Here is a 26514-nt window from a genome sequence, read left to right as displayed (position 1 = left end):
AGTAGGTGTCAAATGAGTGAATTTGTAAATACAGAATTGCAGTTTGTTAGTTGCCTGGGGAGACAGAGAAAGAGAAGACAGGCCCAGTGAGCCTTATGATATTTGTAAAAGCTGCATGGCTCCCTCTGGTGGGGAAACATTTGCTGTCATGGGCTACTGGGAAATGTTCCTGCCCCGTGAAGATCACATGCAGACATTCTGATAATCACACCAAAAAGGTCAGGGTGCACAGTGGTTGCCCTCTTGAGTAAAGACAGCCATGTGAGACGGCAGCAGTGTGAATGAAGAAAAGAAAAAGGTTGTTTCCAAGAATGCATAAGAAAGCATTGCCTGAGGTAATGCCTCGCTCATCAGCTGGTCCTCAGTAAAGCCTTTGTTTTAAGTCTCTGTTAGAGTTTTAACAGTAGGTGGTGACATTTGATGATGATATTTAGTATCATATGACCACAAAGTTTCATGCAAAAAGAAAAAAAACCCACAGATGTGGTTTTTCAAAAGAATATTTTGTTACTTACTAAATAAAAAAAAAAACAATGGAATTTTAAAAAGAGAGTTTTAGTTTCTGATGTGTAGAAAACTGGTTTTTATATGCACATTTTATTAAAAGAAATTGAAAATGTCAAAATTCTGACATTCTGACACACAAGATAGACTGTAAATATGTCAGCAGCTTGAAGTTGAATAGTTAACCTTATTCAGGACTTTTGGGGTCTTTTGGATCAAAAGCCATTTGGTTTAGCTGACAGGTATTGTTTTTCTTTTATTATTATTATTTTTGAATATTTTTTTTTAATATTTAAAGAGGGATGTTTGTCAAACCTTCTACATATTGCAACATGAAAGTCCTGAATAGGGTTAATCTGTGTGTGACCACTAGTGATTATGTATGTATGTATGTATGTATGTATGTATGTATGTATGCATTGTTTACATAGACCTACACGTGTAGATTTTTGTTTCCTTTTTATGTTCATGTCTGTTTCTCTCTGTGGTCCCAGTACTGTCACAGTGATTTTCATACCATAATTGTAAGAAAAACTGTTTTCTTTACTTGGTGTGTGTGTGTGCATGTGGACAAAGATCATGAGTTACTCGCTCATTACGTGGAAATCACCGTGAAATCAATGTAACTCCAAAATATGGGCTTAATCTGCAGTACATTGTGGTCCTTAATTCCTGTCCTTAAGGGGCCTTTGGGTAACTTGGGTTATTGTGTCATATTTTGGGCTCTATTATGATATGATTATGTGGCGTAAATGTCTATATTAAACTTTCAGTGCCCCATTAAGCTCCATAAATACTACCAATCCTATTTAATAAATACATTTACAGTATTTTTTTCCTGTAAGGAGTCTGGCTACATTCTTGGAATGTGGGCTATTCTTTCAGGGTAATTGCCCCCCTTCATGATGTGAGCTTAAGTAGGAGGTTATGCAGCATGTGACTGCCACAGTAAAGGGGGGTGGTTGGGAGTGTGTGTGAAGAATTTTCAGCTGAGACTTTATCACTTCCACTTTCCCACTTTTTTTTTTTGTGGTTCATTTCACGGTGGCTGCAGTGAAACCTTGCTGTGATGAGGCCATTGGCAATATTTAGTTTCTTCTTGTGTTTCGTACCCAGCTATCAGCAGTTCCCTCGTCTGTGCGCAACCCAGGAGGCCCTGCTCACCAAGGAGTGCTGCCCGCCTTGGGAAGGTGACGGCTCGGCATGCGGAGCCAGATCGGGCCGGGGCTTCTGCGCGGATGTGGAGGTCTCGGATCAGCCCGACGGAGCGCAGTACCCCTTCTCCGGCCTGGACGACAGAGAGAGGTGGCCCCTGGTGTTCTACAACCGGACCTGCCAGTGCGCAGGTAACTTCATGGGCTTCAATTGTGCCGACTGTCAGTTTGGCTACTTTGGGGAGAACTGTAACGAGAGGAGAGAGTCTCTGAGGAGGAACATCTTCCACCTGTCCAGATCCGAGAGAGTCAGACTCGTGTCTTACCTGAACTTGGCCAAGCAGACAGTCAGCAGGGACTACGTCGTGGCCACGGGGACCTTCAGGGAGATGAACAACGGCTCGAACCCGATGTTTGCCAACGTGTCCGTGTATGATGTGTTTGTGTGGATTCATTACTACGTGTCCCGGAACGCGCTGCTGGGCGGCCCGGGGAACGTGTGGACCGATGTGGACTTTGCGCACTGGGCGCCCGCGTTCCTCCCGTGGCACCGACTGTACCTGCTGCACTGGGAGCATGATATCAGGAAGCTGACCGGGGACATGAGCTTCACCATCCCGTACTGGGACTGGAGGGATGCCCAGGCCTGCGATGTGTGCACGGACGAGCTGATGGGGGGCAGCAGCCCGCAGGATCCTTCTCTTCTCAGCCCGGGCTCGGTCTTCTCTTCTTGGAGGGTAAACACACGCTAAAAGCATCCTTGGATGTCTTTTTTTTCTTTTCTTAAGTCTCTTTTTTCTTTTCCTCCCAGCAAGCCTAATATTTATTTATGAGTAAGATTAATTCTCACTTAAAATAATGACAGTATGAAACAAGAGGTCGCCTTTAAATGTGACCTCTGACCTTAACAAATTTATATCACAAAGGTGTTGGATAAATTCAGTGTTTTAAATGAATGGATGAATGAAAAGTGCAAGGATAGTTGCATATTGAGTAAAAACATCTGATCAAGTGACTTGTAAAACATTTTATTCATGAATGAGATTTACACAGTAAGTCAGTGGCAGGGCTTTCAAACTCACTGTAACCAATTTCAAGTAAATAATTCTTAATTCATTGTAAGTTGTCTGGTATTCACTTTACTGCCGGGATTTGTGTGTCATGTTCATGCTCACGTGCGCCACATATGACTTTATCTATCTGCATCTACAGGTCCTGTGCTCCCAGGCTGAGGACTACAACAACAGAGGTGTGTTGTGCGACACCAGTGATGAAGGCCCGGTGCGTCGTAACCCTGGAAACCAGAACCGTAACCTGGTTGAACGATTACCAACTTCAGCGGAGGTGGATTTCACTCTGAGTTTGACCAACTATGACACCGGAGCAATGGACCGCACTGCCAACATGAGCTTCAGAAACACTCTGGAAGGTCAGATAAGCCCCACCACATATGCACACAGACGCACACACACTGTGATTTCCCACACTGCACTGCTACTCCTCACTTTAAATGTGATAAACTGGTGCTCTGTCTGTCCCATAATGTGCTGCTTATGTGTAGAGAAAGTGATTTTTTTTTTTATGAAACATAGAGCTACAATTAATTACTTATTCAAAACTAACATTGTGTATATGCACCTCATTTCACTCTTGCATTAATATAATATGGGCTGCAAGGTGGCGCAGTTGGTTAGCACTGTTGCCTCGCAGCAAGAACGTCGCCGGTTCGCATCCCAGTGGGGGCACTGGAATCTTTCTACGTGGAGTTTGCATGTTCTCCCCGTGCAGCGTGGGTTCTCTCCGGGTTCTCCGGCTTCCTCCCACAAGGTCCAAAAACACGTTGAGGTTAATTGGTGATTCTAAATTGTCCGTAGGTGTGAATGTGAGTGTGCTTGGTTGTCTGTCTCTAAGTGTGGCCCTGTGATAGACTGGTGACCTGTCCAGGGTGTCCCCTGCCTTCGGCCTAAGTCGGCTGGGTTGGGCTCCAGCCCCCCGTGACCCTAGTGAGGATTAAGCGGTGTATAGATAATGGATGTATGGATAAATATCATATCAAACTGTGTATGCATTAAAAATTCTGCACATATCCAGCTATTGAGCCTAAATGACACATAACTAAACAGCCGTTTTCTTTTTATAGAAGGCTGAAAATCAGCACAGAGCTGTCCAAATAAAAGCTATTTCTAACATAGTGTTAGAAGCCTGTGATGGTTTCCTAGGATACCTATATTGGGTCTGAACATATTCACATACTTGTAGAGAAGAAAGACAGTCAGTCCGCTGCGGGAGAGCTTTATATGGAGATTGCCATTGTTGTAAACATCTTGTACAATGCTCGCTCATTTCAACACACTGCTGTGCACGAATAATACCCGAAACAAAGAAAAAATGACTCTCTTGTTTCATATTTTCAATAAGATGGAGTCTTGTTTTTTTTTTTTTTTTTTTTTTTTTAAAGAAATGCTATCATTTGTTTTGATTGTGTGCTACAGTTACCAATTTTGCAACATAAAGCTTTGTTTTTTTTGCACCCTAACAACTACTTTCACCCAACTTTTTGAGTTCTGATGAGACACTTTTCATCCTGCAGGATTTGGGGACCCTCAAACTGGGTTAGGAAGCAGTTCTCGTTTGGGCATGCACGCTGCTTTGCATGTGTTCATGAACGGATCCATGTCCTCGGTGCAGGGCTCCGCGAATGACCCCATATTTCTTCTTCACCATGCATTTGTTGACAGGTGAGACACACTCAGACACATATTTTATAAATTATACATGTACATATACACTTTCTCATAACGGTTGTACCATATTTGCTTTCTTTCTCTGTAACAGTATTTTTGAGCAGTGGCTCAGGAGGCACAGACCGTCTCCGTCCCAGTATCCGGAGTCTAATGCTCCTATAGGGCACAACAGTGAATACCACATGGTGCCGTTCCTGCCCCTCCACAGGAACAGGGAATATTTCATTTCCAGCAAGGACCTGGGATACGAATACTCCCACCTGCTAGATGCCAGTAAGTTCCCTTCTGAGTGGAGCTGGCTTTTGACAAGATCACTTCCTTCTCTTCATTACCTAATTGCTAATCTCCTTTTCTTTTTCTTATAAGAAATCCACCAGTTGAATCTATTTAGCAAAAAAAGATATCCTGACAGTGAAAGGATTAGAATTGTCCCTGCACAGATTTTGGTAATTTACTTGTCTTATTTTATCTCTAGCTTAGAAGTAAGCTTGTTTTTCTTTTTTCTTTCTAGGTCAGAGGCTGGCAGAATCAATGCACCCTTACCTGGAGGAGTTGCGGGATGTGTGGCCCTGGCTGCTACTTGCGGGGCTTTGTGGGGGAATTGTGACAATAGCCATTTCTGCTGCCGTCATAACTGCAAAACGGCGATACAGAAGACCCTCTTGGCTGCGCGTAGGGAGGTGGAAAAACGCATTTGCTCTCCCAGAAAGACAGCCACTTATCTCGAGCAGTGAAAGCGTGGAAACCAACCACCGTAACTACCAAACAACTATGTGAAGTTACAGCCGGTGTAGTGGCATACCTGTCAAAAAGGTTAAATATCAAAGCACTGTGAACGATACATTAAATAAATGCAATGATCTTTGTCAACGCCAATGTATTTAAACTGTATTAAAATTGTAAAAACTGCATGCAGCAACTTTTAAAATGGATTTTGAGACATGTTAAGACTTTGAACATGGTCCACCCACAACTTGTAACTTGTCAAATTCTACCCATCAGATCATTTCAGACATGGTGTGCACAATATTTAGGGTTTCTGTCATGGAGATGTTCCATGATGACTTTTCACATTTATTCACCAGGGTTCACGCAGTTTCAGCTCGTCACCTTGAAAAATCGGGTTCCGCAGTGCGTTGCATCAGTCACGCGCGTAAACCCTTATAACAAAGAAATGATATACGCATGCATCCAACTTCAATTCAAGAGTTCAAAAAAGCTGTTTGGATAAACTTGCAGAAGCCTTCGGGGACGTTGTTTGATTTTATTTATGTGGGAGTTGATTGAGCCAGGTTTTGATTAACATTTCAATTGATTTATGTTTGTGATGTGAGACGTGCTTTCGGAAAAAAAAAAGTGATAACGCCAGTGTTTGGAAGGCACGATCTGAGACGTCAACAGAATCAGGACTCAGTTCAATATTCTAACCTTAGAGTCGTTTAATAGAGGAAAAACTCTGACATTTGTAAAAAGCCATTGCAATCCCCCAAAGTTGTTGTAGTTCAAAATCTTCTCTTGAAAGGTCGCATCTACTTTAATTCATGAGAAGTGTTTCATTTCGCAAGGTCCCAGTGGTTGGAGGAGTCTGACATTAAAAAACGAAACCTGTTCTGCATATGTCTGTATTCAAATAGACTGCGGGATATAAAACGTCACACACACACAAACACATAACACCCCAGTTTTAAAATTTCAACACAAAAGTTTATTTTTTTTTTGGTAAGATAAATTGCCTCCCTAATAATCTTATTCTTTCACCATGTCTCATTCAGCCAAATATATTTAATACATTCTAAGCCTTGACACATGCTGTCTAGCATAATATTCTTATAATACAGTACTTTGCTCAAAATACTTTGTATTCAGTTGGCATTCTTAGATATTACAGTTCATTCTCATTAAAACTGTGCAGTGTTGTTTTGACAAGAAAGGAGGAGATAAATACAGTATTTGAAAGCAACACGTGTACAAAATATACATGAAGCATAATGATGTAAAAAAAAACAACAAAGTAATTTAGAGCAAATCTACAACTTTAACTGTGAAAAAGTTGGGATAGTTGGAGCCCATCTGCCAAATATTTCATTTCAGAGTCCCGAGGAACTATTTTATTTCTTATGACACAATTTATTCAGAATAAATTCAGCATTACACGAGAATGGATAACTTACTGATGTGAATTCCCAACTACACAGAGCAGCTTTTTTAAATCACACATACATGGAAATATATCTATTAAGACAGTATTTAATCTGACGTGATACTGTTGGACAAAACAATGCAATCATTTATATGATTTATGAAAGGATGGAATGAAAAACAATTTCAAATGAGTCAAGTATGAAACATGGAAATGTGCAGATGGAATAATCTTGAACAAAACATGACTAAACTGATGAAAGACGTTGACAAATGTGGTTCATTACGATGACATGATGTGAGCAGTTCACACAGGTTTGAGATAAAGCGTGGTCACACCTGATTCTTATGGTATTGTGTGTTCTTATTTTTCAGGGTAATTCAGTGCAATTAAACTGTTTAGTTGTCATCTGGTTTGACTGGAAAGTCTACTAAAAAAAAAAAGTCAGTGTCCCTCCTTTTATCATGGTGAGAAAGTGTTGGAAGGAACACCTGAGGATTCTTTAGCGTTCCAACAAGTGAGAGGATGAATCAAGATCCAAAAACTGAGAAAAATGGACAGAGTTAAGTACTCTGGTCACTAAGAATGATAGGGTAAACACTGCAAATGTCGAGGAGTAAAGGCCAAAGTTCCATAACAGCAAAAGAGGCGATTCTTTAAAAGAGGTAAAGAATGGACTGTGTGGCTTGTGGCCTTTGATTCAGCTAAAAACACACCCGCTGTGTCTTTATTTTAAATCCTTATCATTCGTCTTCATCCTCGCTATCGTCTTCTTTTTTCTTCTCGCTCTCCTTGGGTGGGGGGACGGGGGGAGGCAGGTCCAGACGAGCCCAGGACATCGGCTCGGACTTCTTCATGGCCACCTCGATCTTGGCTGCCATCATGTTCACTATACTTTTACTCACATCTATCACCTACAAGGAGAGGGAGGAGTAAAGTGGTTTGACAAAGGTGGCAAGAAAAACCCTCCACGTATAAAAATTATCTTATTTTCAAAGCTGAAATGTGTGCCGTCAAAAAAGTACAATCAATTAGACCTTTACTTGGCTGTATTTTCACAAAATGATGTTATTCTAGTGTTGATCACTGTGGCATATCAAAAAAGAAAATGTAGCTCATCAAAGTATGTTAAACTGTGGTGAGTACTAACACTATATGCTGTATATATTTAGCAAAAACCACAAGCCATTTCTCATCAGAATGAATAACACTGTACTTACTCCCCACAAGCTGATTTTCTGCTCAAACTCCTTCTCTCCTTCAAATATAATGTGGATGTTGAGCTGAAGCAGAAAAGTGAAATCAACATTAGATTGAGAAGAACAAAACAGTCACTTGAGATTATGGACAAAAAATTGTTTGACAGCCTAGAACATCCCTTACCGTGGTGCTGTTAGCATCCACGTAGCTTAGCTCTGGGACGGCATTTTTGGAGTAGATAGAAATGATGACCTGCGTCCCGGTCTGGTGCCAGTCAAACCGGCACGGGACCACCTTCTTACCCTGCAAGAAGATTTCAGATAACACAGTGCTCAAGACTCGGCGACTCAGCCTCTAACACAAAGAGCTCGCCAGACACCACTAGATGGAGTCGCAGCTGAGGCGCTTTCACACGGACTCGCACACATAAATGATCACTCGCTGTCAAACCGGCACACGTACCGCATCTTTTTTCCTCCATAAATGTGTTCCCTTGGTACAGCCCTCTTGAGAGAGGAAGGTGTTAAAATCTGAGGTTTTCCTCTTACAGCAGCTCCAGTATTTCATCCTTTAGATGCCGGGAAGACAGAACACCCGCCGGATTTTTATCAGTCAATAACTTGTCACTCAAAAGCACCAGTAAACAAGACTAACAGGAAGAATAAAAGACAAATACTAATGCCGCGCTTCATACTTCTTTCACAGTTTCCACAGAATGTCTGGTGCGTCGACAGGTATGGGCTGTTGCGTTTGAAGCAAAAATGATCAGTAATACTAACCCTTCATGGAAGATGGGAAATCCAGAGTGGTATAAGCACACATCGGAATCACTGGCAGGCCCATCAAAACTCTGAATAAAACAACAAAAGGGTGGTTCAAAAGACAGAAGCAGATTGTTTTTGTTACAAAAAAATGCAAATAAGGATAAATGGGACATGTATAGTAATTAGCTTTTCTTCAGCTATTGAAACTCTTCATTAATAGTCATGAGTTCCCAATTAGACATGTCTAATCTTCTTGTAGATGATGTGATGCATAAGAATCTTCTAAAATCTACTGTTTATTAAAATCGACAGTACCTTTTGGAATATTACTGCAATTATAGAGGCCAAAGTAAAAATCTGGGCCACTATCTCTTTCCCTGTTCAAAAATAAAGTACCACTTTAGCTTTTACCAAGACCCCAGCTGATTAACAAACTACAACCAAGCAGCACTTACAAAAACGTCTTATGGCTTTCAATCAAATCAGCTGAAGTACAATTATGTAAATCATTAAAGTCCCACTCTAAGCTTCTACCAAACATGTCAATGTGAATTTTCCTCACAATTTGTGTTCTAATCTTGGAGTTTCTGCTTTGACAGGACAGATTAGCTAAAGCAAATAGAAACTTAGCTCTCCATGGTCTCAGATAACATGTGGAGGTTCAGTATCTCCTCACCCAGTGTTGAGTTCTTTTGGGTTATAAGATTTATCAGGATCATCAACAGCTTAAATGATTAAATTCATTCTTGCAATGAATGAATTTTGTTTTCATTCATTACAAGTGCAAATTCTAGATTTTCGAACACAAGAATCAATTTTGTTTTTGATATCGAGAAAAGCTGTTGAAAACTGAACTGCTGTTGCTCAGGCTCCACAGACAGATGGATAAAGACACAGATCCAGATACTAATTTTAACACAAATGACTTAATTCCAGAATATTTCCCTATTGTACAGCGGCACATTCACCTACTTTTGTACATCCTCCGTTTTTACAAGATGTTCCAATTTTGATCTCATCACCATCTTCCTCTAAAAAAAAAAAAAAAGACAGAAAAAGAGAGAAAGAAACATTACCTATGTACAGAATTTATTTGAAAATGCATTGACAGCCATGATGTGTTGCTCTCTCTCGCTGTCCCCTTTAACTCAAATGGCATGATGTGAATGACACAGGTGATGGGAAATTCCCTGCGGCCATCCATTAAGTTCTACTGTCAACATGACCTTCGTGTCTACTATAAAAAGCAGTGGATGGATGGTTTTCCAAGATGAAGTTGATGGGGAAAAAAAAAACTGAAACATGCAAGAGAGAGAGAGAGGAGGAGAAACAGACGAAGATAAAGTTCTGTTCTCACCTTTCTTCTCTGCAGCATTTTCAGATAGTTTCAGTTTCTCCAGAGCCTGCTTCAGGGAAGCAGAGACTTTATGCTGCAATCTCACCATTGGCTCATCAGCACTGTAACAACAGCAAATACATCAGGAATGAAACTACAATAAAGAGAAAGACAAAAAAGAGCTTTTTTTTCCATTTGTTAAAACTATTTGGGAGGCTATAATGATTTTTACTTCAAGTAAGATATACAACATTGGCAGCAACACTTCAAAATTAGGTCTCCTGTGCAAAGCCTGCCAAAGACCAATACGCTACTTGAAAGGAGTTTTACTATTCAGTCGTAATCGCTTCATCAGTTGCCTGTCGACTTTCTTTTGAACTCTGGTGGGAAGTGCCCAGGTTAAAAGGCTAGAGAACACCTCGTACTATCCTGAGGATGTTCAGTGTGATTTCAGGCTGATTTAATACTCTGACACTCCACCTAACCTTTTATATGCTTAATACTAAAAACCAGAATAATTCAAACACAATGTAGTCCATGAGATTAAAAGCATATACTATTAAAATATTAATTTGAAAGCCCTGTCGAAGCACTGCATGGAAAAAGCTTGTTTTTCTTGGCCCTGTTTCCTTTGAATAAAACATAAAAAAAACACTGGTACTTTACAGTTTGAGCATAAAACATGTCAATAAGTATTGGCTAGATATTTGTAACTCCAAAACTGTTCCCGCTATACTTAAAAAGGCAAACGCTGCACAAATAACTGGAGCTTTGGATACTTCTGTGGAATTGATTTAATTCTAAAAATCTATGGTCGAAACCAACCTCGGTCTGCGTATCGCCTCCTGAGGTTTTGGTGCGGAGATGATGTACTCATTAAACTTTGGTTTTTCTAAGTCTTTCTTTTCTCCCGATGATGTCACGTCTGGCTTCACTGGCTCAGGGGGCTTCTCTTTGTTGTGGGGACCTTTTGTACAGCCCTATGAGGAGAAAAATCACTGTGTTGGACTCGCAAGTGTTCGGGACAATATGGCCGCAGTAAAAGGTGGCAGTCAATACCCATAAAACAATAGACAATGGAGACATGGCCACGGAGAGGAGAGGAAAAATAAAAGAAAATACAAGACTCACAACAATGCTGAGGAAGTCTGAGAAGTCGGTAGTTCTTCTCTTGCAGCAGGACCATCCCTGAAGGAAGATATAGAGACATTAACTCTGACCACATAACAGGACATGAGCTCGCTGTGCATTTTCAGGCGTCTCACCTTCAGAGCATCGTGGAATACTGGGACCCCTGGATGATAGGTGCAGCCATCTGTGAAAAACAAAAACACATCTTTGATTAACCTGGAGGAAAAATATGCAGCTGTATATGGGAATACTGGATGTTTACAAGTTCATCCAAAATGCCCACTGTGGCAAACCCTCCATATGTTTTCCAGAGTGCTGAGAGGAGTTTTATAATAAGTTTGTGAATGCTTTGCGGTAATAATAAAACAAGTAAGAAGAAAAACTAACATGATGAGCAAATGAAGAAATCTATTGTCACATTAAGCATTTTGATCGGCAGCCATCCTTTTCTTAAAGAACAATACAACATCAGTGAAGCCTTGTCTGCACTTATTCCTCCTTTCATTTGTAGTACGTCTCTAAAAAGACTCGGGTCAGCAGCATCAAATCTTGATTTCACATGTTCCCTGTCGGAATGACTCACTGCAGATTGAGGTGCTAGTGGTCAGAGAGAACTCCAAAGTAGTTTGATGTCATTTTAGAGATGGAAGAGCAAAAAGTTTTACCGGTTCGTTAATGTGCACACAGCGGGTAACTGTACTACATCCAGAATCATCTGATGGCTATATGAATGTAAATTGTAAAATATAGTGACTGACACTGAAACGCAATTTGTCGATAAAGATAGAGAGCATAAGCTTTATTATAAAATTAGCATTTTTCATATATTCTCAATTATTAGGTATCAAAGTTCCTTTTAATGAAAAAAATAAATTGACTGTAATTTTCATTACTTACACAGAATTGTTAAAATTTGTCCTTGTGAAGTACAGAACACAAAATACTTCATTACATCAACTCTTTTTCAACTCTTACTTCATCCAAAGAACGCATTTGGGTGAAAAATAGTTTTACAAATGGAAGGAAATTCTAAATATAAGCAACACAAAAGCCAAACAAACAGCATATAATGAAACTGACACTAAATATGAAAACTTGTAATTAATAAATGCATGATATACTCGAGTTACTAACACAAAGTCTGACAACTTTGAGATTTTCCTTCAGTGACAACTGCTGCATGTTGTTTTTAATTGTTTTCTTTTAAGAGCCGCCCTAAAAACAAATTACTGTGGAATGAACAAAAAAAAAATTGGCTGGTGGACGCCATAAATCAAGGATTTTGCTTTCAGTACAGCCAAAGTCATTCCTCCCCCATGCTACCGCCATAGATACACGTCTAGGAGGCCTCTAAAAGCAATGATAATGCCTCATATGGTCTACTGTTATGAAAAAGTGGCATCCTATTAAAATGGAAATTAGACTTGAGTCCTGCATTGAGCATCTGGCAGTACACAACACAGAATTACTTGAAGACAGAGGAGGACAATTCTAAAGAAAGGAAATAAGGGACTAATTGAGGTTCTGTTGTGGGAGCTGAAGACAACACCACCACCTTCAAAGTTTGATTATATTTAAATGAGTTTCTTTAGATAAACAATAGCCTCATGAACAAACTTATAATTATAATATTAAATAAGGAAACTCAAGATCTAGAAGTGAATTATCCTGACAATGATATTTTATTTACACAATTTTATTGGGGTTTTGCTGGGTTACCGCACATGGGTATTTTATAAACAGAGCAACAAAGGAATCATTTCGGTTATGACGCTCTTCTAAATGTGTGAGGACTTAATAAATCAACACCCAGCACATAGAAACAGGACGATATACACCATAAGCTGTGCCCGCGAACAGAAAACTTAACCACATCTTCTTATGTATTTCTGGAGGACGTGGTTGTCGAATACGAAAAAAGCCAAATAAATAGAATTTTTGTGTTGTGGTGATGTTTTAAAAGTATTTGGTCACTGTGTTTGAGCCACACAATATATCAGCACCGACACCGTGATGTGTGAATGCTCCAAAAGGAAGATGGAACTCAAACACATCATATTACAGCTTTTTTTTCTGCTCAATACGTAAAGAAAACACCCATGGTTCTCATTTTCCATAACCAATCTGCAAGAGAAGGTAGAACTTAACTCTGATTAATAGGTTCTTGGATTAACAGAGTTTTTTGTTTTGTATAAAACTTTATTTGAAACACCTAGAGTTTGTTGACATGCAGGCTTCACATGTGCACAGTGAAAAGGTTGAGTATCACTGAAAAGGGAGATCTGGAAGTTGAATGGAAATAGTTTGGCTACAGACAGGATGCTGACCAAAAACTGGGACTCTGTCAGCAGGGTTTTGGAGTTTTGGAGTTGTTTGAGCATTTAAATCGGCAGCACACAACTCTGTATGACAAGTGCAAGGGCCCATCTGAATGCCATCCAAAGCAAATTAAACTTTGGATGCCTTTGCTAGCATAGCAGCATTTGACAAACGATCCAAATGGTTTCTTCCTGCTTTTTTTTTTATTTTATTTTTTAATAATCTATATTTTTCCCCCATGCAGATGCACTCCCTTACAAAATCACACTCATCACTTTCGAGTAATACTTACTAAACAGAGTTATTTACGTTAACTGGTAAACACAAAAAATCCTTGTATTTTTTCACATTACAATATATATAACAAAAAAAAACATCACACTGTCAGTATTTTTCCAATATCATGCAGCCCTAGTTGGAAAGGAATATCACCTATAAATGTAATATGTTTGCATTTGTCAAAATTCCTGACTTGTAAATGAGTCCCTGGTTATTAAAGATGTTGCTCTCACTTTCACAGATCAATGTGGAACTGCTGGCAGCAGACGGTGTGGGCTCAAAATACTGTATACTTTGCCTTTCCTCAGGCATGAGCCCTCCTGGTTGTAAAAACAGGACTGTGATCTCACTTCTTTCTGTGCCCCCTACCTGTGTAGCATCTCTGAACGCTGAAGGGCAGATTCGCTGTAGAAACTAGGTTTGCAACTACAACCTACTATACCTACATGAGACGGTTTGTAGAAAGACCCTGACAGTGCGACACATATGATCAAAGCCAACTATGATATATTCACCAGCTTGGACATGTTTTGCAGTCAGTAAAACCAAAGCTGCAAAGTTGGAAAACACCGAAATGAGCTGAAAATGCTGACAACACAACCATATACTGAAAATTGCGGCAAATACAGAAAACACAGCATCTGAATCACGCTGTCAGGATGCTTAAACTAACATTTGACTATTAGACATCACTGTCTACCAGTCAACTTTATGAGTCTCTGGTAACAACAAGCCTGTTCCAATCATACTCATCACTGAAATGTTGCATTCTACCTGCTTTATTATTGTATTTGATGTTTTCTGTGACTGCACAGCTTAGTATTTTCTCATTTTCCTACATCTAAATTATGTCATATCTGTTTTGTGAGTCTTTTTTTAAATTGCTCTTCAGGCCACCTTACATTTTTGTGTATTCAGTGCACATTTCTTTGTATGGGTTGTGGTGATTTTATGAGAATCCAATGACTGCCTCCAAGTCCCACTGCTGTCCTCAGGTCAGTTTGACTATTTTGCAATCCTCATCTCTCTGGAGTTTGCATCTATTGTATGAGCAACTTCCTTGATGACTCCTATGAAAGCAGCGAGCTTCAGACAGCTTCAAAAGCTGTTAAAAATATGAATATTTCACCATCTAACAACTAGTCCAGTTGACTAACGTTGTGATATAACGTGAAACACAAACATAACGTTATTTATTTTAGCGTAAAAGCCAAAACCACCACTGTTGATTGGCTAATCTTTAACTGGACTTTGCTAAGTTTCCAGACAAAAAAGTGTTTTCGCCGTTTCCTCTAACACATTGTGACAACATATGTAATGTCGTATATGTGCTATTTTAAGTCGACGTACGATAAAAGAGGACAACTAGGTGTTTGTGAAACTTTAAACCGATTACCATGTGCCGTTTCCACAACAATGGCTGTAAAGTCGAACGTTACCCTCTAACCGGCTAACCACAACATGCTAACAACATCGTGACAACGTTAACCCTCACAAGGCCCACGTGTTGTTGTTAGCTACAGCTACACTGGTCTTAATAAATTAAGTCGCTCCCGTGTTGGGATCAGAAAGCTAACATCAGGTTAGCTACGCGGGCCCGGCAGGCCTCCTCGCTGTAGAAATTTCCAGATGATCAGAGGTTAGCTTGCTAATGGTCTGGTAACGTACAGGGCACAGGGATAGTTAACTAAGACACTACTCACCGTCCGGGTTATTTTCTGGATCAAATCGCTGTCCGCATCCCTTATTATAACACAAAACAGACATGCTGGCGAGTGGAACAAGTTTAAAAGGTGGCCGGTTTTCTAACTAACCACTAAAAGGCTCGTGTATGTGTGTATGAGAGAGAGAGAGAGAGGCAGATAGAGAGCCGCAGTCGCTGCCTTGAAGTGCTGTACATGACACTGCTCACACTTCCGGATGTTCTCGGCTCCACTCGGCAAAGATCGGCGGCTGCTCGCCTCCTCCATCCTGCGAGCGCACCGTGGTCCCGCACAAGCGACAACTGATGCTGGCCGCTTCTAAACTTGCGTTAAGCGATGTTCTTTGTGCCACATTGCTCTGAACCCGCCAGCAAACGAACATCTAACTGCTGTAACGATAGTTTTAGTGTTAATTTCAGCGGATAAAGCCGGGGCAGCCCCACTGCACGCAGGGGTTACAGTAGTCAGGTGCACGAAACTGGGGCAATAGCTATTTAGTTTTACGAGGATGGCTGCAGTCTAGTAGGCAACTGCCTGTCGGGATATGTTCTAATGAATCCTCTATTTCGCGCATCACCATCGACTGTTTTGTGCGTTTTTGGCTCATTGTTGGAGAGAGAATGGGAGAGGATTTACTTTCACTGATTACATCTGTTTCGTCTAAAGGTAGGACACTTTACTGTGCGTGAGAGAAGTCTTTGCAAATCTGTGCAATATAAGCGACAGAGTGCAGCTGTAAAACTATAGATTGCTAAATCCTGTGGATTTTTTGCACGGAGGCGAGCTTCACTGGATGTGCACATGAGACGATAAGTGTGTTCCCAAATCTCCCGGGACAGTGCCTCAGTGTTCATGTGAGTCGTTGAATTGTCACAGCATTTTTTGTGTGTTGTTGGTACGGATGATCGATACAGTATAAGTGGGCTGAAATGCGTTATCAGAAGTTCTAGTTGCTCAAGAGATTGAATCGTGATCAAGGAAAAAGCTGGTGTAAAATGCATGGGATGCATGCAGTAACTCGTGCAACATTTAAAAGCATTAGTAACGACAAGAAGAGGACCATGTGTAAGAATAAATATGATAAACATGTACTTATATATTTTTTCTTTTTTAAAAATGTCACTGTTCTTCTCTTGCTATTATTGAATTAAACTGATGATAACTTAATTTTTAAAAAAAAGCTGTTTAAAAAAGTGTTTGTGCAACTAATTTCTAAAAAAAAAGAAATAGTGTAATATTCTGCAAAATGTTTGCTCTACTTCCATTTCTCTTCTGAAGATATCTCAGCCTCGATAGTCTCTGGTTAAAGTATCGTCTTGTGTCTTTTAGTCAGTCTTTGTACCTACAGTGATTGTTGCTGATCCCTGTTAATTTATTTGGATGACATGATATGTTTCACTGAGACTTGCTGTGCAAGTGTGCTGTGTTTTGAAGCGGATCGTTTAAAGACATGTCATTCTTTGCTTCAGAGCCTTTCGGGTGCAGTATTCTAGTGTTTGAATCCAAAATGTTAGCGCATCATAGAATATGCTATCACATCCCAGTAGTGATAATCAGCACCCCTCAAGTGTCTTTGTAACTTTTGTCTCAGAGTTTTCTATCAAATTTTTACAATACACAGTACATGTCTAACAAATCACCAACTGAAACCAGGTCTGTCTTTCTTTGTTATTCTCTCCAAAAATAGGGTGACTGGGTGATGGAATAGTGATGAAGCCTAATCGGTGGGGAAAAATGCTTCCTCTACCCAGCTGCTCTCATCTTTTCCATTTCATTTTTTTCCTCGTCTTCTTCTTTTTCCCCTCAACCGATGCCCAGTTCTTGCCAGAAGTCCGGGCAGGACAAGGCCAGCTGCTCTTCACCCAGCCTGCCTATAATTCCTCCATCTTTGAGAACTCTGCCGCAAGAACCTATATCAGGAGTGAGGTCAAAATGGGCATCATCCTCGGGCCACCTCGGTCTTTAGATATAAAATATTCCATTGTGTCTGGAGACAGTGAAGTCATCTTCCAGGCAGAGGAGTTTGTAATGGGGGATTTTTGTTTCCTCCGCATATGCACCAATGGGGGCAGTGGTGCCATATTAAACCGGGAAGTACAGGACAATTACACTTTGACTGTTAAGGCATCTGCCCAAGGAGGTCTAGAGGCCTTAACCACTGTTTATATCAAGGTCTTGGACACAAATGACCTCCGACCTCTTTTTTCCCCAACCTCCTACTCGTTCGTTGTGTCTGAGAGTGCCCCTCTGGGTGCCAGCATAGGACGTGTGACGGCCACGGATGCCGACGTGGGCTCCAACGGTGAGTTCTACTACTTCTTCAAGAACAGAACGGAACTCTTTGCTGTTCATCCGACCAGTGGCGTCATCACTCTGACGGGTCGACCCAGGATGGACAAACAGGATCGATTTGACCTGGAGGTGCTGGTGGTCGACAGAGGGATGAAACTCTACGGTAACAACGGTATCAGCAGCACTGCCAGGCTCGTCCTGACTGTGGAGCGGGTTAACGAATTCGCTCCTGTTCTCAGCACAGTCGCTGTTGTTCCATCGTGGGACGACAAGGACCCAGTCTTTGTCATATTGACTGTGGAGGACAAAGACGAGGGCATATCTGGGGATATAGAGTGGGTGTCCATCATTGAGGGTGACCCTTATGATCAGTTTATGGTCGATCGGTCACCTGTTGGGAATGAGTACAGGGTTAAAACAACAGATTTACCCAACTGGGATACATTCCCCTATGGTTGCAATTTAACTTTCCAGGCTAAAGACAGAGGTATACCTCCTAAGTTTTCTAAAACTCAAGTTGTTCAGCTGTTAGTTACAAAGCCAGACCCAGTGTTGGCCAATTTTGAGAAAGATGTTTATGTAGTCAAGCTGAGTGAAATCGCTCCCCCAGGCACGATTGTAGAGGTGGTGAAAATCTCCCCAGCTCCACTGAGTGTCAATTACAGCTTCAGCAGCCTCTCAGATCCAATGTACTTTGATATAAACCCTTTGACTGGAGTTATTATGACCACAAGGCAGCTGACAAGGATATCACAGAATTTTATGGTGATGGAGGTAATAGATATTATCAGTCAGCAGCAAGCACAGGTCCAAATTACCATAGAGGATGCTAATGACAACTCTCCGGTGTTCAACAGGCCGTCCTATGATATTGCAATCAATGAGAGCTTGCCTGTAGGTACTGTTGTTCTCATAGTGTCTGCTGTGGATGATGATAAAGCAGAGAATGGCTATGTAACTCACACAATCAGCGGTGAGCAGTCTCTTCCATTTGCTATAGACCAGGACACAGGGGAAGTCAGGATCACAAATGATGTGGACTTTGAGTCATCTGATGACATCTATACTTTCGCAGTGCGAGCTTCTGATTGGGGTTCACCCTACAGAAGAGAGAGTGAGGTTAATGTCACTATCCGTGTGATAAATATCAATGACAACCGGCCTCTTTTTGAGAAGGTTTCTTGCAGAGGGATGATAAGCCGTGATTTTCCTGTCAGCCAGACTATTGTCACCTTGTCTGCTATAGACATGGATGAGCTAGGAATGGTGCAATATAAGATCCTATCTGGCAACGAGTTAGACTATTTTAACTTAAGTCCAGAATCTGGTGCATTGTCACTGAAACAATCCTTAGCAGTGGATAATTTAAAAAATGGGATATTCAACCTGAAAATAGTTGCAACAGATGGAGAGCTGTTCTCGGATCCTACATTTGTGAATGTGTCTGTGGTGAGGGGTAGGATACCAAACAGGGGGTTCACCTGCAAGGAGACCAGGGTAGCCCAGTTGCTGGCAGAAAAAATGCTCTCAAAAGCGTCTGCTATGGCCCGACCAAGACTAGATGAGAGTTACTCAGACCTTTTCTCTATAAACAGACAGGCTCCACAGTTTGAGGCCTTGCCTACAAGCATTCTAGTGAGAGAAGACCTCGATGCCGGTGCCAGTGTTTTTCAGGTGCGAGCTCGAGACGGTGACACAGGCTTCAATGGCCGTGTTCTGTTTTCCATTTCTGATGGTAACAAAGACAACTGCTTCAATATCAACATGGAGAGTGGGTTGATAACTGTCCTGCAGTCACTTGACCGTGAACGAATGGATCGTTACTTCCTAAATATCACCATCTACGATCAGGGCGTTCCTCCGATGTCCAACTGGAGACTGCTGACTGTGATCATCGAGGATGCAAATGACAACGACCCCCAGTTTTACCAGGACAGCTTCTCTGCCCTTGTTGCAGAAAACTCAGCCATTGGCATGGAAGTTATTACTATCACTGCATTTGATAGAGACATGGGTCAAAATGGACAGCTCTCCTATGTAATGATAACCAGCGTCCCTCAGTTCGGTATTGACAGTGAAACTGGAAGTGTGTTTGTTGCGAGCCACCTAGACAGAGAAACATCCCCGATGTTCACGTTGAAGATTGAAGTGAGAGACAAGGCTGAAAGAGGCACTCGGAGGTCGTCGGTGACTACTCTGAGGATAATATTGGAGGATGTCAATGACTGCTCTCCAGCTTTTATCCCAAGCAGCTATAGTGCTCGAGTACTAGAGGACATCCCACCAGGAGCTGTGATTACCTGGGTGCAGGCTCAGGACCCTGACATTGGACTTGGTGGACAAATTCGATACTCTTTGATCAGTGACTTCAATGGCACTTTTGAGGTAAGTGATGCCACAGTTTGTTATGTCTATAGTCTTGAGTGTGTCTTTTAACTTACGGTTTCTGATTATTGTTTTGTGATGCTTTGTGCAGATTGATGCTGTGAGTGGAGTGTTGAGAATTAGGAGGGAGCTTGACTTTGAGAAACAACCATTTTTCAACCTGACGTTACTTGCTGAGGACAGAGGAGAACCCAGGCTGTATAGTCAGACATTTGTGGAAGTAGAGGTATGTAACACACGCATATCTGCAGTTAAACAAATTCTTATGATAAATATCTTCAAATTATAACCACTAATGATGTTTTTGTTGGTTCATTTCATGCTTACAGTTGTTAATATTTCTCCCACTATTGTAATTCTAGGGATAGAATTACATCAGTAACAGCATTTATATCAGTCCAGACCAAAAAGATTAAAAAAAAAAAAAAAAAAAAAGGACCAGATGCACATGCATAGCCATAGAGGCATTTTTATCACGTGGACATGCATGGTTGCTGATGATAATCACATACTACAGATACTACGTGCACTGTCACACAGTGTTTCTGCTTAAATTAAAGTGAATCCATCGCATTTCTTCAGGTGGTGGATGTGAATGAGAATTTGTATGCACCCTACTTCCCCGACTTTGCTTTGAGAGGCTCAGTGAAGGAGAACTCTCGTGCAGGAACAAGTGTCCTGACAGTCAGCGCTAAGGATGATGACAAGGGACGGGATGGCATGTTGAGGTACTCTGTCCGAGGAGGCAGCGGACTGGGCACTTTCACCATTGACGAAGACACAGGTGTGACACAAGATCAATTTTGAAGCCTCTTTATGTAAAGTGAAAATCCAATAATGTACAGCGCCACGCTTAGAATATAAATGGCGAGCTGAGTAGCCAATTATTGCGTATCATAGGATGTCTTGCTCTTTGATATGCCATTGATGATGACTTTCACATATGTGTAGATGTTGGCCAGCTCCAGGTTCTGGTTTATTTGTGTCACTGTCTCAGTGTGGTTTTGCGTTGCAAGTGGTACGCAGAAAGCATCACCAGTTGACAGCCTGGTTGAGCAAATGTGAATATGTGTATTAGAGGGAGAGAGGTGAAGAGAGTGTGAGGTATAGTCACAGTCACTGTGTTGATGGGGCCTCACGTGGGAGCTGTGTACTGGGAGATCATTACTGTAATGAGGGCAGCATGGCAGCTTCACTGGCTGGGCCTCAGGCCGCTCAGTACAACTGATCCAGTGCTGTGTAGATAACATTGATCAAGGCTCCCCCTCACAGCAGCCCCATCCTTTCCGAGTATGGAGAAATCACTGTGACTTATTTAAGCAGGCCTGACCCAAAATAAGTAAGCAGTCTGCAACTGTCCTGTAGTGTGAAACTGCAGCTGAAAACATGTTGATCCAAACAAGAAGCTGTGACTCACTTACCCGGGGATAAAATGAATCAAATACTCAATATGAAAATAGGGCAGTTCATATTAGTTCCCACTGGGTCAAGTGCAGAATCAAAAGCTGATTGTGAATATTATTAGAAAGCTGATGACTAGTTAAATTAGATAGAAATTGAGTGTCCTATGATATACTTCGTTCATCTAAACTAAAAAAGAAACTCTACTGACATTGCTAACAAAGCATGTAGGTCACCCCAAAAAAAGTTTCACAAAATCTAAAGCCTGTAATATATTAACACAAACACATAGATAAGATTTTGCCATTTGCTATATTTCCATCAGGAACACAGGAGTCTTGCGGGCACAGAGATATTAGTTTATGATAGCATATGAGACCCTCCCATTTATAGCCTCGCTGTCAATGAAATTTCCATGGGAACTGAAATGGGTGTGAGTGAGAACTCTTGCTTTCCCATCAAGGCTCGTTGCAGTCTCTGCGTCTGTCTGTGATGCTGAAACTTTCAAACCGAACACCGAGAGAAATGCTGTGTGTGTCTCTCTCCATGGTGCTGAAACACTCATTCTCTCTTCCCTACACGGTACTCCACAGTGAATAATACTTAATATAAAACACCGGTGGTAAGTCTTACCACTGTCAGGTCCTGCATTGTGCATAAGCAAGCTAGGACGAGAATTGTGGGAATTTTTCAGGCTCAAGGCAGAAGTCACTATTTATTTTTTAAAAGGAAGTAGTCTCTGGTATGTCACTGTTCTGCCAGCTGACAGTCTCCAACTCTCTGCTGAAATCTAACCAGCTAAACCACCTCACTGCAATGTATTGCACTAGTTATGACTTATTCAGTACTTGCCATAATATTTAGTACTTTTCCCCCACTGTTTCCTGACTATTGAAATTATTGATTCAATCCATGTTACTTCGGTTTTACTAATTGGTTACTAGAGAGTATGTTTTTATGATTGTCAGTCTTCTTCACACTGAACAATCTTATTGTCTTTTAATTGCTACTTTTCTAGTAATAACTCTATTTATATTGCATTTAGTACAACTCACATTTTCATTTTGACTTATAAAATCTATTCTCTTATGGCACTGCCAGTGATTATCCACATGTTTAAAAAAGAAAATAGAAATCTTGTCACGCAAATAAAATGTTCCATTTTTGAAGAAAATCTGCCAATCACTGTCTAATTAAGAAAAAATAGCAACAAGACATGAAGTGGGAACAGGTGATAATAAAGAAACTATGTTTTAATTATCACAAATATGCAGAGAACAGAAACTACTTTTTGACTAAACATGAAAAGCTTTACTTGAAATGTGTAAGCTGATAATATTCACTTGAGAATACTTACATAATAATAATTAGCACTATAATATTTTTGTATTAAGCCAAATTCATTACTGGCAACTGTATAATTAGAGCAACGTCTACATCTGTCCACAGTTTGGCAGCTAGTAAACTATTTAATTTTCTCTAGCATTTAGTAGTATAATGAGCGGTGGTTAAAAATAGGCAGTAGTGGATCATTTTAGCCACTAGAGCTAATTTTTGCACTTCATTTAGAACAAATGATAGTGTTTCTCTTCTGGCCTTTCTCGTCACCTCGTGTTGCATTGGTTGATACTGTAAATTACTTGCACTGGCGGCCTGTATTGACATTTAACTAGGCTAATTAGTATTGACTGTATTTGAGAGGGAAGCAGATTGACAGACAGTTCTTTCCCTCAACTCGCCTGTCTATATATATACATATATACAGTACATATATAAATAACTAGCTGCTATATTTACATGCTGTAGATACTGTACTCACAGACAAAACAGTGTTACAGTATGTGGATAGGTCCCTACGGTCTGCTGTAATAGCATTTTGTGGTATTATTCACTTCTGTATTAAAGCCTCAGTAACGGAGCATCACAGCCAGTGAGAACGTTTATTGAGTGCAGATTTTCCAGGGGAAATCAGACTGCTTGTTAGAGCAGAAAGTGAAGGGAGAGGGGAGTGGAAGTGAAGCGAAGAGAGGAAGGAAGAGGATGCAGGGGAGTCTGGAGTACATAAAAAGTGTCAGAAGAAAATACTGCTTTCTTCCTTCCAGGCCTTTATATATTATATATATATACTGTATATAAATGCTGTTTTGGAAAGTTTATAACTTTCATGTGAATGCCATTTCTGAATCAGATCAGAAGATACAGTAAGAACATGCCAAGTTTCGGCGTATCAAGTGTTTCACTTTATCTCGTAGGGTGGAAGTCCGTGTTGTCAGGCGTGGACAGAGCAGCACCGCTCTGTCCTCCCACCGTGCATTTAGCTGCCATGTTGAGTAGCTCTACTCTGGCTGCTTGTCAATCTGTGGCTCTTAGTGCCAAAACTAAGTATGTGAAGAGAGAGCGAGACAGACAGTGAGAAAGAGTGAAAGAGACAGAGAGAAAGAATGAGAAATCCATTTTGTTTAGCCTGTCTTAACTTATGCACTATCTACCCCCTTTGTAAATTGGCTCTTTGATGTATCGTGTGTAGCCCATGACGCCCCCGCTGTCTGTCATATCTGCTGTTTATGAATTCCCCCTTTTTTTTTTTCCCTCCCCACATTTGATATTTAGATGTTTAAGATGACTCAGGCGTATGTGGGTGGAAAGTACAGGGGCTATTTATCAAAAAAGAAGTAGGATCTTCTCTGGCTTACATCCTTAGCTCTCCTGCACTTTGAACAAAAAATTGGTATTCTTGTCATTGGTTAGGGGAAAGCAAGCCCTGCAATTTCTCATTGGACAGCTGTCAGAAGCCACTGCTCCTCTATTAGTGGGCTTGCAAGCTCCAAGATTTGTCACAGTCAGGATAAAGCATTCTTTAACTTACAGGCGTACACTTTTAAAAAATTAGTGTTGCTTTCTTTTTTTTTTTTTTTTTTTATATTTAATTGGCTGTTTTTTGAGGTCTTCTTTCATTGCACACACAGAGCCACTCAGTTGTGTCTCTAGAGAAAACTATATTTTGACATCAATGAGAGGTCTGATTATTTGATATGGGGGTGTTGATTGGATCATAAAACTTGTTTCTCAAGAATGGGCAAAGTGAGTAGACATGACAGATGGATGTAAACCCAGCCACACTGTGAATTTCTGGATTATAAAATGCGCTGTGACCCTTCAATTTTTTTGTGTTCACTCTTTGAAGTGTGTTATTTATGGTGAGAATGGAGGCTGTCAAGTCAGATTTATATTGAATTCACTGAATAGTGCCTGTCGGTCTTAAAGTTCAAAGAGCTTTTGAAACAGCCAGCTCTGTTTTCCTTGTCTCTCTGTCGAGCATCTCTGACAGAGATGAGATGTGGTTTGAAAAGGACATGGTCAAGGACGGCAGGCCAAGGATGTGTTTCAGCAAACACTTTTACTATGCATTGTGCGTGCCGTGGGCAGCTGCTTAGTCATAATCTCACACATACACACACGCTGGCTGGTGATACCGCCACACCTCTAGTTGCCGATTTGTATGCGCGTACCTGGGCTTGTGGAGCTTGCTGCTGAATGGAAGGCCAGGTTAGGCAACAGTAGACATCTGCTGCGTGACAGCAATTTGTATAGAGATAAATCTTCTCTTTTTTTAACCTATTCAGAAAGAAGTACTGATGTAAAATTTGTTCTCAAATTTTCTGGTCAGAGGATTTTCTCTGTACAACATATTCTTCTAAATGTTTGGATGATATCCTGCTAAAAAAAAAAGAAAAAAAAATGTCGTTAATAGGTTGGCTGAGCACAGAATTACGAATCACGAGCGGCATGGAGCACGTTTACCCCAGGGATGTGGTTGTCTTGGCTCAACAGTCTTTGCCTTTATTTGTTGGTTTTGGTTGAATTAAAGGATGAATGATTTTGTTTTGTTTTTGCCCAGCCTGACCAGAGAAACATAGTTATTGGTAAAATGCTTTATCTTGATACTCTCATTTTCGTTGCACCCAAACACTGGTGTTACAACTTTATCTTTTAGTAACACACCATCTATTTTCCCATTTATTTTTTTTTAACATGTTTGGCGTTATGGAGTTAATTTGTTGATTAGCATGGATTTAGCATGGCAGCAGGCTCTTCTGCAGCTACAGTCTTCCCACCTAACACTAAATGCTACTGTAGGTAATTTAGTTGTCAGCTGTTAGATTATTCTGACAATGAATTGCATGATTTTTGTAAACACAGTATCAAAATTCTCTGATTCCAGCTTTTACAATGTGAATATTTACTTCTTTTTTAAATCCTCTATGACAATAAACTAAATGTCTTCTGGTAATAGACAAAACAAGACATTTGAAGAAGTCATCTACGCTGATCTTTCACCATTTTCTGACATTTTATAGACAACAATAAAAGATAATGAAAATGAAAATAATGTTTTAATAATAATCTGCAGTCGTCCTCTGCTGCCACTGCTTTTAATAATAATAATTCTAATACTTATGCTGACACATTGTAAGTCTTTGAAAAGGCAACAGTGAGATTGCAACCAATTTTTCAATATTAATTTAAAAAAAAAAAGAAAAAGGTGTGATAGCAATGTTTGGTTAACATTAAAAGAGCCAATGTAAATAGTCCCTTGCTCTGTCCGGTCTGAGCTCTGTCTGGAGTCTGATTGGGGTTAATTATAAGTGGACCTATGCACAGATGCTCTCCACACACTCTGCAAGCTTTGACTAACACATCCGTCTCAGCTCTCGCTTCCTCTCTTCGGCAGAGTTGAAATAACAGATTCATATGATTCTGGGAATAGCTGTCTCCTAAAAGTACCCTGATTTAACAGGAAACTGGAGATCTGATGAAAGTTTGCGTGCACTGAGCTGAAACGCATCAACTGCTCGCTTGTCTGTTATGATCAGTTCAGTCTATTTATTCCTAGATGACTTGTGTTAGTTTCTCTGTATAGAAATGATACCGTATTTATAGATTAACCTGTTCCGTTTTAACTCTACATTTGCTTTGTCTGAATAAAAAACTGTGTGACACTTTTGACCTTGCGCAACTGTACTTCACTTCTCTTGGCAATGTATAGACATGGCACAAATGAACCTGGACTGTGAACTGATGCATGAGTGTTTGTGTCATTTTTCCAGTGTTTACACGGACAGTCCTGCATGACTGATTTGGGAGGGGGGAAAAAATAAAAA

The 26514-nt window shown here is 40.6% G+C and overlaps 3 protein-coding genes across 3 annotated transcripts in view; 2 read left to right on the top strand and 1 right to left on the bottom strand.

The window, feature by feature from the left end:
* The first annotated feature begins 1573 nt into the window (after nt 1-1573).
* Nucleotides 1574-5344, top strand: LOC103354486 (tyrosinase-like). Its single transcript, XM_008277868.1, has 5 exons — nt 1574-2395; nt 2871-3087; nt 4249-4396; nt 4494-4675; nt 4914-5344. Exons 1-5 carry the CDS (start codon nt 1574-1576, stop codon nt 5177-5179), a joined length of 1635 nt encoding a protein of 544 aa, XP_008276090.1. The 3' UTR covers nt 5180-5344.
* A 740-nt stretch (nt 5345-6084) lies between these two features.
* On the bottom strand, nt 6085-15479 carry chordc1b (cysteine and histidine-rich domain (CHORD) containing 1b). Its single transcript, XM_008277867.1, has 11 exons — nt 15275-15479; nt 11108-11157; nt 10974-11030; nt 10668-10822; nt 9864-9964; nt 9479-9537; nt 8522-8592; nt 8205-8310; nt 7926-8045; nt 7763-7825; nt 6085-7456 (listed from the first exon to the last, which is right to left on the bottom strand). The coding sequence occupies exons 1-11, from the start codon at nt 15336-15338 to the stop codon at nt 7286-7288; spliced, it is 1017 nt and encodes a 338-aa protein (XP_008276089.1). The 5' UTR covers nt 15339-15479; the 3' UTR covers nt 6085-7285.
* A 1505-nt stretch (nt 15480-16984) lies between these two features.
* The window catches only part of fat3b (FAT atypical cadherin 3b), a 64245-nt gene continuing 54715 nt past the window's right edge, over nt 16985-26514 (top strand). The window contains exons 1-3 of the mRNA XM_008277894.1: nt 16985-19951; nt 20043-20177; nt 20534-20735. Coding sequence (XP_008276116.1) covers nt 16985-19951; nt 20043-20177; nt 20534-20735 — 3304 coding nt within the window. The remainder of the gene's footprint in view (nt 19952-20042; nt 20178-20533; nt 20736-26514) is intronic.

Source organism: Stegastes partitus, unplaced genomic scaffold, assembly GCF_000690725.1.
Source record: "Stegastes partitus isolate 25-593 unplaced genomic scaffold, Stegastes_partitus-1.0.2 Scaffold109, whole genome shotgun sequence".
NCBI lineage: Eukaryota > Metazoa > Chordata > Actinopteri > Pomacentridae > Stegastes > Stegastes partitus.
This window is presented reverse-complemented; position numbering and strand designations above follow the sequence as displayed.